This window comes from Monodelphis domestica, chromosome 2 (genome assembly GCF_027887165.1).
Source record: "Monodelphis domestica isolate mMonDom1 chromosome 2, mMonDom1.pri, whole genome shotgun sequence".
NCBI classification, from domain to species: Eukaryota; Metazoa; Chordata; class Mammalia; order Didelphimorphia; family Didelphidae; genus Monodelphis; species Monodelphis domestica.
The window spans coordinates 524,886,195-524,899,961 of record NC_077228.1 but is presented as its reverse complement, the minus strand read 5'-3'; the positions used below and the strand labels follow the sequence as shown (position 1 = coordinate 524,899,961).

At 40.1% G+C, this 13,767-nt stretch overlaps 1 protein-coding gene across 1 annotated transcript; it reads left to right on the top strand.

Moving 5' to 3' along the window:
- Positions 1–427: 427 nt before the first annotated feature.
- On the top strand, positions 428–2,739 carry COPS9 (COP9 signalosome subunit 9). The gene is made up of 3 exons (XM_001377975.5): positions 428–642; positions 1,063–1,135; positions 2,447–2,739. Exons 1-3 carry the CDS (start codon positions 433–435, stop codon positions 2,482–2,484), a joined length of 321 nt encoding a protein of 106 aa, XP_001378012.5. The 5' UTR covers positions 428–432; the 3' UTR covers positions 2,485–2,739.
- Positions 2,740–13,767: the final 11,028 nt, after the last annotated feature.

Below are 13,767 nucleotides of genomic sequence, written 5' to 3'. Positions count from 1 at the left end.
GGGGATATAAATGCAAAGGATGGAGCCATTTTTGCCCTTAAGGTGCTTCCTTTTTTTAAAATTCTTCCCTACTATCCTAGAGTCAATATTGTTTTTTGGTTCCAAAACATAAAAGTGGTAAGGGCTAGCAGTTGGGGCTAAGTGACTTCCTCAAGTGATCAATTTTGTCTGTGGTCAAATTTGAATCCAGCATCTCCAGTCTCCAAGCTCTACTGAGCCAATTAGCTGCCCTATGTGCTTCCACTTTAAAAATCGTTTTTTAATGTAAAAAATCAATTAGCGCAGAAAGGGAAAACAAAAATCATTTTCTTCCTTAAATTGTTACTCCCTCCTCCACACTGGAGCAATTTGCTAAGTGATCCTGGCCCTTTGCTGGGAATACCGAAAGGTAACCAAAGTACCATAGAGAAGGCCGTTTTCCACCGCCTATACATGCCACGCAGGCGCGTGCGCACACAGGAAGTAATTCCATTGCGGCCGGAAATCAGTGCACAGCCATCCACAGAGGGGGCGGTACGTGCTGCGAATAAGACGAGCGTGACGTGCTGGGCCGAGACGGAAGGACAGATCGACGGGATCATGAAGCCCGCTGTGGACGAGATGTTCCCCGAGGGAGCTGGACCCTACGTAGACCTGGATGAGGTGACGACCAGAGCGAGAGCCGAGCCCGAGGCCTAGCCTGGGATCGCGGGAAGGGCGGGGGCAGAGGTCACGTGAGCGGTGGTGGGACGGGGAGAGCGGTTTGCTGTGGGTAGGGCTATAAGGTGGGCGGCGCTCTCTGTTGGGAGATACCCCCGGCCTCCGATCCTCGTCCCCTTTTATGAATAGACCTGGTAAAAGGCGGCCGTAGGCGTCCTCCTGTCCCCTATCTTCAGCTGAGGCTCCTGCCTCTGTTTCCTGCATAGAGATGAAAGACAGAATGTGATTAGTGCTCCCTGGGCAGGTTGGCAGTTAAGGAGGGCGCCCAGGGTCAGGGCTGCCCAGCGGGCGGCCCCGTCACTCTGTCCCCTCTTTGCACTTCTCCCATTCAAACGACTCATGCGACCTTCTCCCATTTGCCAGGCGGGGGGCAGCACGGGCCTTCTGATGGACCTTGCAGCCAATGAGAAGGCTGTCCATGCGGATTTCTTTAATGGTAAGGACTGACGCCGGCTTTGGGGATAACAGCTCTTCCTAGGGTTCAGATCGGGGTGTGCAGCTGGGCTCATTGACAGCCTCTGTTAGCTCTGGGCCATTGACCAGTTAGGTCTACGGGAGAAACACAGCAATCAGTCACAGCTTTGGATATTAGAAACTGTTGAATTTAGAAGATTCAGAGGGGCATGGCCCGCGGCCCAGCTTGGACTCTGGCATCCCCTCCTCTTCTTTCTGGTAAAACTAAACTTTGAAAACTGACCCCCTCACCCAAGTAGCTAGCACACAAGAGTGAGATCACAGATCTTTCTGAGTGGCCACATTGGTATTTCCTCACTGCCCTTGGCTTAGCATCTCAGTGAAAAGCCAAATTATGGCTCTGTAGAACTCCATGGTTTGTGTTGATCCAGACCCTAACCCTATCATGATGAAGTTATTTCACTCTCCTATAGTAGGATTCACTTTTCTTTTTTTAAAGAACCAATTTGGCCCTACTTGAGGCCTAACCTTGTCTCCATTAGAGTCAGAAATATACAGTTGGCACCAGTATGAAAATCAAGTGCTAGCATATTTTATACACTGCCCTACAGTACTATGTATTCTATGGTAGGCCAAGACTTAGAAGGAGCCAAGTAAAATCAGTCTGGTAGAATAGAATTTGCCTATACTCTTTGTATTCTTAAATCAAGAATTGCAGAAACCAATAAGTGGGTCGAGTCAGTAAATAAAAGAGCAATACTTGAAATCTTAACTGTAGAAACTAAAATTGAGCCCAAGCAAAGTAGATGCTTTGTATGTAACAATCGGTTGACTTCCTGAGGCATTTTTTTAAAAGTCTGTGTGACCCTGGGCAAGTCACTTAACCCCCATTGCCTAGCCCTTAGCACTCTTTTGCCTTGGAACCAATACACTGTACTGATTGCAAGATAGAAGGTAAAGGTTATCAAAAAATAAATAAAGTTTTGAAAAATGAACTTGTTAGAAAGCAAATCATAAGTAAGTCTAGGGCCCACTTAAGAGAGGTGTGTGTGTGTGTAAGTTTTTCTGTGGAATTTTATGTATGGCATTGCAATCAGTATTTAAGTCTTCTTTCAATTCAGTAGTAATTAATATCTGTTAAATATGGAAAATAGCATGTAAATGTCCTATTGATTATAATTATGTCCATCATTTTCATATATACACATGGTATTTAATCAGAAATATGGATTGTGGGCTTTATTACTTCAACTTGAAGTCAAAATTCATCAGAGAAGTAGAAATGTGCTTTTACCTAAGAATGAATTATATTAATGGTTAATTTTTTGCCTAGATTTCGAAGATCTTTTTGATGATGATGATATCCAGTGAAATGATTTCCAGCTATGGGAAACCCAAGATGTTAAGTCTTTGTTTTGTAGCAATAGTGTGAATACCCTTTTATTTAATCAAAAGACTGTATATGATCTCTAAAGAACTTCTGGAAGTCACTCAGAAAGTTGGGACATGGTTAACCAAGAAAGGAAATTAATTATGGGAAAAAAAGGTGGCCATTAAGAAGCTACTAATAGATATCTTTTAATATCCGCTGTTGTCATTGTTTGAATAAATATGAAAAACTTTTTATTTGCATGTAGTTTTGTTTTTCCATATTTGAATGTCACAATTTGATGCATAATTTTGAAAAATGAATTGCTTATGTTTTAAAATGCCAAATCAAACAGCAAACTTGACGGCTTATCAAATACAAAATAAGATTTTTCTCCTTTTGCCTCAGCAAGTAATAACTGATCATTTTAATACATCTTTACAGACAAGAATGAATTATCGAGTTACTACTGTGTTTAGGATATACTGTGCTATAAGGCATAGTAGAATATGAATAAACACTATTTTGATTCACTTTTTTTTAGCACTGATTTGGTCATATTTTAGGTCTAGTCTTGTCTCCTTTGTAGCTAGAAATATAAGGTACATCTCTTAGCACCAGTATTTAAATCAAAGACTGGAATAATTTGTATAATATATGACTAACCCATGTGTCAGTTGAGTCCTTGCCACTGACAGAATAAACTCATATACAGTCTTGGATGTTCTCAACCCAAAGTTTTTTCCTGGGAATACTAGAACTGGGCTTATTTTACATTTTATAAAAGGGTTCTCACCTCTTCTACAACCACTCAGGATAGCAGGATATAGACTTTAGGATGGTTTTCATTTACTCACCAGAAAACACACTACAGATTTATCTCTGAACTCCTCTCCAGTTAAAACTTTTCCCTTTTTTCTGTGGGGATCAAGCAGTTCTCCCCTTACTTACTGAGTGGCATCTTCCTTGTGTGCTGTATAGCCCATGTAATTCACAGGAACAAAAAAGGGTTGGGTCTGTAATGTTTCTTGCTCTCTGACCCTATCCCAGCTGTCTTGATCCTTCTTCAACTTTTAGACTTTAGAATTCCCCAGATCTGTGGGGCTAGTTCTCTTTCATCAGTCTCTATAGAAGTCCTCTAGTGGTAGCTTTACCCCCTTTTGCTCCTGATTCTGGTAAGGAGAAGCAGCAGAATGTGGTGGAAAGATTGTGGTCTGGGAGGCTGGAAATTTTTTCTCAAACGCTCATAGGTTATGCAGTCATTGGCAAGTCATCATCTCAGAATCTTAGTTTCTTTATAAAATGGGGGTATGGGGGGGGGGGGGCAGCTGGGTAGCTCAGTGGATTGAGAACCAGGCCTAGAGACAGGAGGTCCTAGGTTCAAATCTGGCCTCAGCCACTTCCTAGCTGTGTGACCCTGGGCAAGTCACTTGACCCCCATTGCCTAGCCCTTACCACTCTTCTGCCTTGGAGCCAATACACAGTATTGACTCCAAGACGGAAGGTGAGGACTTAAAAAAAAATAATAAAAATAAAATAAAATGGGGGTATGAGAGAGTTTATACAGCTTCCATCTTGGGAGCCTCTAGTCTCAGTATGTTTTCCTGACAATATGTTATCAAGCTTTAATAAATTACTTTCCCTCAGAAATGTTTAATACAAAAACAAAACAATTTAGTACATATGAAGGGAAACAGATTTTAGGCAAAAAATTTCCTCTCAGAAATGAATGAGGTCAACACGTTTCACATCATAATGTGAAAAACTGTTTCTTATACTCTTAGAAATATTTATTTTAGGTCTTTTTCTCCTCCCTTCTACCAAATATTTTGGTCACTGTTTCGTGCAGAATCTGAGCACAGGTCGCTGGTGGGCAAACTAGAAGGCTCTAAACATTTGCATTTTAAGCCCCAAGGGTAACAACTGGTCTCAGTAACTTGAAATGGGTGATGTGGTGACCAATTTGTACAAATGAGCTAAGATAGGAGTTGGCACTCCTTACCCTAAAACTAGGAAGAATTTTTCATGACTCAAGAAACCGCCTCTTAATTATAGTTGCCACCTCTCCCTAGGTGGCAGTTGGCTTAATACGGTCTTTCCAGTGAGAGTGACCCCTCTTAAGACCATCACTATAGGTCAGCCCTCATCATCACTCACGGGCAACAATAGCTTCCTTATTGGCCCCTCTGCCTTAAGTCTTCCTTCCCAGGCCATCTGCTACACAGCTACCAGTAAGATACATCCTTAGGCTCTGGGCTGGCAGTGCTACTCCTTTGTCAGTAACTTCCAGTACATTCCTGTCACATTTTGGACCTACAACCAAGTAAAAGCTTCTCTCTGACACGTAAAGCCTGGTGTAACCTGACTCCAGCATGGCTTTCCAGCCTTTTTGTGCATTACATCCCTTCACATACACTATGGTTCAGCTAAATTGGTCTTCCTATTGCTTAAACACAACAATCTCACATCGATCAATTAATCATTTGTTAAAATCGTACATGCATACATATATACATATTTAAATATAAAAATAAAGAGTGTGTGTTTGTGTGTGTAGCATCTAAGTGGCACAGAGTGCCAGACCTACAATTGGAAAAACTCATCTTTATGAGTTCAAATCTGTCCTGTGACACTTTTTAGCTGTGTGACCCTAGGAAAGTCACCATACCCTATTTGCCTCAGTTTCTTCATCTTTCCTATGAACTGGAGAAGGACAAGGCAAACCACTCCAGGATCTTTGCTAAGCAAACTACAAATAGAGTCACAAGTCAGACATGACTAAAAAACTTATTTATATATAGCACCTACTACATGACAGACTCTGGGCTAAGCACTTTACAAATATCTCATTTGATCCTCCAAACAACCCTGCAAGACACTTGCATGTCATATCCATTTTACAGAAGAAGAAATTGAGGCAAACATGTTAACACTTGGCCAGTGTAACAGTTAAAATTGTTGATGTTGTAAACTGTAATGAGTTAAAATGGTGGAAGATATAAATTGTGATAGATATAAGAGAGGGTGAGTAAATTTGACCGCAGAAAATATGTTTCACTACAGTGTCTTGGTTTCTAAGTCAAATATATAAGGTGGTCGCCAGGGAAATATTCCCAATTATTCAATATACCCAAGTCAACTGGGTTTTATAGAGATTTTAAGTAATAATACAATGAGTAATTAAAGGAAAGAAAGAAAAAGGAAATAAGCATGAAGGGTCTTAAGCCAACATAGCTTAGACCTGAGTCTTAAGAGAGAGAGAATCAGTCAGTTTTTTATCACTCACCACAAGATTTGTCTTGAGCAAGGATGTCTGGGGAACAGTCTCCCCAGAGGGAGTTCCAGCCAGAGTCAGCCTCCCAAGGGACTTCTTCTCAAGAGATCTTCAAAGGGCCTCCTCCAAAAGGATCTATCTCCAAGCCTCCCTTGCTCAAGAGATTCCTTATATAGGGGGTTTTTTCCTATGTCACCTCCCCTAAGTTCTTCCATCTACCAATCACCGTAGATGTTTCCTAAAGCACAGCCCATCTGAATTCCTGCTAAGTCGACTAATCCCCTCAGTAAGTCTGAACCAGAGAAAACACAGCTGAGTCAACTAATCTCATTAAGAGAAAACTTGCCCGACCCTTTTAGGTATCTAGCATCCCATTGTATCAATTCTAAAAAACAGGCATGGCTCAAAGAACTCCTTGCCTTATTATAAGCATGGGTCCAAGTACTTTCATTGTTTAGCAAGGAGTTTTCTCCCCTAAAGCAGTCTTAAGTACGGGTAGAGTAGAGGTCCTCCCATTTCTGATCCTGGCGAGTTCTCACATCAAAATGGGGAATGTTTCCCAGTAGGGAATTTGTTCCAGTGGAGGATTCCTCAATGTGGAAATTTTTAACATTCACAAGTCTGAGAAATTTCAAGATTTACACCAGGATCACACAGCTAGTAAGCATCTGAGATGGGGTTTGTTCTCCGCTCTTCCTGACTCCAGGCCCAGCACTCTTATCCACTTTGTTAGAGATAAAAGCAGAAAAAACATTGAATTTACATTGATTTGGAGGAGACAGCAACTACAAATAAAATGTATGCAGCATAAATGGGTTAATTATAAATGTGTACTAAGTAACTAGGTGAAAAGTAGTTTGGGAGGGAAGACACTAGTAGTTGAGACTTCATGCAGAAGATGATGCTTGAACTGCCTTTTTTTTTTTTAGGTAAAAGAAGAGGTAAGAAAGGAGTACATTTCAGGACTGGGGGATGGCAAATGCAAAGGCACAGAGTCAAGAGATTGGTTATTTATGAGGAATGTAAGGCTATTTAGGCCACATTACAGAGTGTGAGTAATATCAACGGAGTCTGGAAAGATGGCTTGGTACCAGTTTGCACAGGGCTTTAAAAGCTAAAGAGAGGAGTTCCTATTTTTCTAGAGGCAATAGGAAACCACAGTTATTTGTTGAGTAACAAAATAATGACTGGCTGCTTGAAAATTACTTTGGTAACAGTATGCTAAATACACTGGGGTAGTGGGTAGTGGGAGAAGGAGACTAGAAACAGTGAAAACTAATAATCTAGGTGATAGATGGAGAGGGTCTGAACCAAGGTAGTAACTGCATGAGTAGAGAGAAGTTGTATTCATAAGCTGTGAAGGTTAAAAATAAGATTTAACAATTGATTGTGAGGGAAAGTCAACATGGTAAAGCTGAGATTACAAACCTGAGGCGCTAGAAAGATATTGGTACCTTCAACAGAAAGGGAAGTTTGGAGGTGGGAAGGACTTCAAGATCAAGATATTGAGTTTAATTATGGATGTGTTGAAGTTGATATATATCTAGAATATTCTACTTAAAATATGCAATAGATTAATTGGTGATGGGGGGGTGGGATAAAGCTTAAGTGAGAGATCAGGGACCAAACTATCTGTATATCAACTGCATAGAGGTAATTATTAAATTGATGGGAGCTGGGTTTACCAAGAAAGAATAGAGAGGGTGAAGAGAGCCCAGGAGAGTCTTGAATACCCAAAGTTAAGCGCAAGGTGGATAATGAGCAAACAAAAGAGTCTGAGGGTTGGTCAGATAGGAGAGAAATGAACCAGGAAAGAGTAAGGATTGTCACAAAACCCAGAATATCCAAGAGGAGGAGGTGGCTTAGAGTGCTACCTGCAGGCTATTGACCAAAAAAGGATTAGGACTGAGAAAAGCAGATTGGACAATTCAGAGATGATTGATAACTTTAAAGAGTGTAATTTAAAAAGATAAATAAAGGTTGCAATTTCAATTGAGTGAATGAAGAGTGAGAGGTAAGCAAGAATAGCAATTATAGACAACTTCAGAATATGGCTGCAAAAGGAAGGATAAATATTGAATGATGGCTTGAGGGAAGGGTATAGTTTGTTAACAAGCATTTTCTCTCCCTCACTCCTAGCCCCCCCCCAACAAAAAAGAAAGTAACATGCATAGTCAAGCAAAACAGATTCTCTACTGATCATGTCATTCTGCATATTAAGTATGTGAGGTAGGTGGCTCAGTGGATAGAGTGCTGGACCTCAAGTCAGGAAGACCTAAATCATGTGAGGAAGGCCTCAGATACTTATTAGCTATATGACCCTGGACCAGTTTTTTAGCCTCTATATACCTCTTTTTCTATAGCTGTAAAATAAAGATAATAGCAACAGGGTTGTTATGAGAATCAAATGAGTTATTTGTAAAGTCTTTAGTAAGTAAAGTCTTTAATTTAATGTCTACCACTTTAATACCACTTCATAAGTGCTTTTTTCCCTTCCTTCCTCCTTCCACCTTCCTGTCAGGATGTGGGATAGCTTTCTTCATTATCTGTTTTCTGGAATTATGGTTGAATATTGCATTGACCAGAGTTCTTAAATCATTCAGAGTTGTTTGTTTTTACATAAGTTATTCTCCTAGTTCATTGCAATTCAGCCTACAGTGGTTCTTATAAATCTTCTCAGGTTTTTCTGAAACCATCCCTTGTTTATTTATAGCACAGTAGTATTCCTTTGCATTCATATGCTATTATTTGTTCATTCGTTCCTTAGTTGATGTTAGATCTTTTGCTACCACATAAAGCTGCTATAAATATTTTTATACAAATAGGATCTTTTCATTGATTTCTTTGGAGTCTAAGATCCAGTAGTGGTATTGATATGTCAAAGAGTATATACAATTTAGTAAAATAATTTTTTTAAGATTGGGGGACAACTATACCCCAAAGAGATCAAAGAAAAAGGAAAAGGATCATATGTACAATAATATTTATGGCAGTTTTTTTTTTTTGTTATAGAAAAGAATTGGAAACCAAGGAGATCCCCGCCAATTGGGGATGAATGGACAAGTTATAGTATATGACTTTGATGGAATACTGTTTTGCAATAAGACATGATAAAGGAGATGGCTTCAGAAAAGCCCAGGAATACCTCTATGAACTGATGCAAAGTAAAAGGAGCAGAACCAGGAGAAAATTTATCCAGAAAAAAAGTTGTAGTATAAAGATAATCAATGAAAGAATTAATGTCCATTTTTTTTTTATCATGGCTTTCAGGTAGTTCAATAATTCTTAAATTGTCTTTCCTGAATCTATCTCGCTTTCTTTTTATTTCTTTCTTTTGATTTTGTTTCATTGCTTCTTGATGTCACATGAAATTATTAGCTTCTAATTGCCCAATTCTAAGTTTTATAGAATGATTTTCCTCCATTAGCTTTTGAACCTCCTTTTTTATTTGGCCCATTTCTTCGTGCATTACTTTCATTTCTCATCCTCATTTTCCCTCTGCCTCTCTTAATTGCCCTCTTTTTTGAACTCCTCTTTGAGCTCTTCTGGGATTTGTGGCCAATTCATATTTTTCTTTTGGACTTTGCAGGTGTTAGCTTTGCTTTCACTGTCTCCTTCTGTGTCTATGCCTTGCTCTTTGTTTCCATAAAAATTCTCTATAGTTAGGTGCTTTTTTTGGTTGTCTGATCATTTTTCCAACCTTTTTATAGGTAGGCTCTATTCTTTGGAAGGTTAGGGTACCCTATTAAGCTTCAGTCCTTCCTTGATGCTATCCTTAGGCTTTATTTCTGTGTTTCTCTCTTGCCTTCTTAATAGGCAGGGGAGGGGGAGACAGAGACAGAGACAGAGACAGAGAAAGACTGGAACTAGAAAGAAAATAAAAAATAAAGATAGGGAGACTCAGACATATTTGAAAGTAGTAGGGGGAAAAGCAGTTAATAGGGATAAGTCAAAGCTTCAAAAAAAAAAGGGAGAATGAGGATAAAGGGATACCTTACTGTCCCAAATCTAAAGGAAGAATTAGAGAGTGGAAGGTAATGTCAAGGGTATCAGTGATTAAAATGATCTCGAGACTGATTTGGAGTAAGAATATAAGTTTATTGATTATAGCCAATTTATTGGTTAGACCAGCATCATAACCCGATAAAGTGATATAGGTGTCCAAGACTCTCTTGCTACTAGGGAATGACTTGAGTTGGGTCAGGCCACTTAAATAGTTTTTTAGAAGCACATTATTCAGCCCCTCCCTTGAACGTCTCATGACATCTTAAATTGGTGATAGCTAATTATGAGGTGGTCTGTCAACCTGTCTACCTTTTCCCATCTCCACAAGTAGACAGGTCATTTAGTCTCCCCCTCATCTATTAACCAAATTTTGTTAAAAAAGAAGATAGAAGCATTCTGTCTTGGGTCAATGACTTGAGGCAGCCCCCCCCCCAATTTCATTCTTGCGCTCTCTCTCTCTCTCTCTCTCTCTCTCTCTCTCTCTCTCTCTCTCTCTCTCTCTCTCTCTCAATAAAGCATTATATTTTAAAAAATAGAAAAAGACAGTCCTTGGGATTTCCAGAGACAAAGAAAATGCAAAAAGGAGCAGACTACATGGCATCTCTGATCCAGAGCCTAGACATAGAAATACACAGTAATTCTCTCTAATATATAGGAATTAATACAGCATTTGAAAAATAAATTCTCACTTGAGTTGTTAAGAAGAAGAGAATGGGACAAGAGGGAGCTCTACCTTCTTTATAAATTCTATCCAGGTTCTTCTCCCAAACAGCAGTGCCCTCTCTCTTCTTGTCATAATACTTCAATTCTGTGCTTCTACCTCAAGGCAAAACATACATGACAGATAATAAAAGTGTGGGTTTCAGACTTGATTCTGTTTGCTTGTATATTATCAAGCAAGTTTCTTTATTTCTGACTCTGTTTCCTTACCAGTAAAAGTTACAATGTTTTCTGAGGAAAATCCTTTGTAAATTTGATAGCACCATCATCTGTGTTCATTATTTCCTACGTCACAATTTGCTTGAGATTTGTAAAGTAGACAATGCTAGTTGAGGCATCACGATGTTGTAGATGGAATGCTGGCCTTCTGAGTTAGGAAGGCCGCTGGCAGCCTAGTGGTCAACCTCTGGACCTGGATTGCAGGAGAAATGGACATCTTCTTGGGGAGAGGGTGCTCCTCCCTTGTGGTCTCTCACACTGCTAATGGCATTGTTCTAGTTTAAAAAATGTATAAATAGGAGCTATAATTATTATTTTATATTATTATTATAATCATTTGTAATTGTTTTTTGATTATTGTCACAATTATGTTTATATTTCATCCATCCTAGTGGACTTTATGCTCCTGAAGAGCAAAGACCTTGTTTTATGTTTTTCCTTTCATCTTCCTTACTTAACCCAGGTTTTTATGCATAGAAAATACTCAGTAATAAATATTTATGATCTTTTTTTTTTTTTGCTTGGCCTTTTTTTTTAAGCATTTCTTTTTTCTCTCTCTCTGACTACTTTTCCAGTTTCCTGCCTTTCTAGTAAATTATCTCTTTCTAACCCCTGCTTACACAAAGAAATTTGAAGTACATCCTAAATGGGGGATGGGGATGTTGTGTATAGGTAACAGAAAGTGTAGTCTATAGAGCTAGCCCAGAATCAGGAAGTCCTGTGTTCATGTCTCAACTCTGACTCTTGCTGACTGTGACACCTTGGGCAAGTCACTTCAGTGCTCAAAGCATTTCCCTTGCTATATATTATAGAGGAATTGCCAGCCTAGATTGGTAAAAGAAGTTTCTTCAACCAGGAGTTCCTTATATCAGTGTAATCAGACCCATTTCCTATCCCCTATCTCACATCTCATCTCATCTCTCTCTGTCGCTCTGTCTCTCTCTGGCTTTCTCTATATTTACATTTATATACACATATATGAATGCAGAATTTGTACATATACACACGTATGTATGTCCTGAACATAATATACATGTATGCCTGTTTACACCCATGTTTTATCCACTATACAAATGTGATATTTCGGAGGGTAAAAACTCTTTTGACCTCTCCTTGAAGCCCAGGACAGCCCATGACCAGCCTGGCATATAGAGAGTTTCCATTGAATACCTGTTGAGAGAAAGCGAGAGATCTGTACAAACATACACATATAAATCTATATTGTTGTTATTTGTCCCTCGTTTTTGAAGACCAATGACGTCACTAGGCTGATGTCTTGACTTGCACAAGAATTAGATTTCAGTGAGGCAGAGTTGCCCAAAATCTTCAGCTTCCCTTTTGCTTCCAGTGGCAAGATAAAAGTCAGAACAACTGGCAATGGTCTGAGATGCAGTGGATGACCGTGGAGAATCTGATGTCTGATCAAACTCGAAGGGTTCCACAGCACTGCTTCCTCCACCTTCATGGCCCCTGGAACAAATTCTCATCTGCTCATTCCACTGGGGATGGGCTAGACATCCCCTAACAGACCAGTGTGTGGTCCATCAGTTGTACTGCGGAGCATGCTACACTTCTCAGAGCCACAGCTGAGAGTTGGATGAAAGGTGGACACCAAAGAAGGAAAGCAACCCTGAGAAGGGTTCAGCAAGCCCTCATACCAGAGATGCCGGTCCTCCTTGAACACACCAGACATACTGCATTGGACAGTATACAGAGGCAGCAAGGTGGCTGAGTGGATAGAGAGCCAGGCTTGGGGAGAAGAGGTCCTATATTAAAATCTGCCCTCAGATGCTTCCTTGAGCAAATGACTCCCAATTGCCTAGCCCTCACCACTCTTCTGCCTTGGAACCAATACTTAGTATTGATTCTAAGACAAAAGGTAAGGGTTTAAAAAAGGAGAAAAAACCCATATATGACACACTTATGTATGTGCATATATGGGGTGCTCAGGGAGGAGTAATATCTCTGGTATGGAGGGCTTGTCGTGCCCTCCTAGGGCAGCTCTCCAGCCTCTGACTCTCACCTGACACCCAGCTCTCACTTGTGGCTCCTAGTAGCTGCTAGCATGCGGCAGCGGCCACACCCCGGGCAACGACTTCCACAGGCCAGCTGAACCTTGTGAGGGTAGCCATCGGGTCGTAGACCCCTGGTGAACCAGGGCTTTGCTCACCCAGCATGTGAAGACTGCTTTGGCGGAACAGGCAGAAGAAACCAACAAGAAGGTTCAACGGCTGAGATGGTGATGCAGCAAAGCACTGTGGAGTGCTCAGGGCATGTTGGAGCACAAAAGACAACATGGCCATCCAATGCAGCTGAGGAAGTCTCCAGGTGTAACGACTTTTTGTGCCACTGGACCCAGGCTTCCAACGCCAAGAGAGTGGGACTGTCTCTGTGCATTGGCTTTTCCACTTAAATCTTCATGCACAAGTGTCTTTGTGCACAAAAACGCACAAAGACAATTGTCATCCTCAGTTACCGAGAGACTACTACTACTAAATATACATGTAGATAGAAGCACAATTCAAAAAGGAGAATGTTGCCCATAGTAGTAACATGCTTACATCTTCCCACCATGAATCTCTCATGTATCCAGAGAGATTATTTCTGTGAAGTACTGTCTAAACCTTAAAGTGTTACATGAGCTACTCCCTTTTTATTCTCTGTAATAAATTATTCTAAATGCATGTTGTACCAAGATTTGTGTCTCTGGTGTATCAGAAAGGCTGGGTGTTTAAAACTTTTCATAGAAGCATTCCTTCTTTTTATTTTTGCAAAGTAGGATAATTTACCCCATCTCTTTGTGTAGCCAAAACCAAAGAAAGTTACAGCCACAGATCTCCCAAGAATTTAATTCAATATTTAGAAATAATATTAAGTACTTTCCCTATGCTTAATTGCTTGGAAGGATAAAATAACATATGACAGGTGTGAACCTTAAAAATTCTCAGACCTCTTCATAAGGTTTGGTTAAGACCATTCCCCATTTAAACAATGAAGGTAATTGATCAGGAATGTGAGAACTCTACTTCACCATACTTAAGCATGCTTTACAGGAAGAAACTCCTTG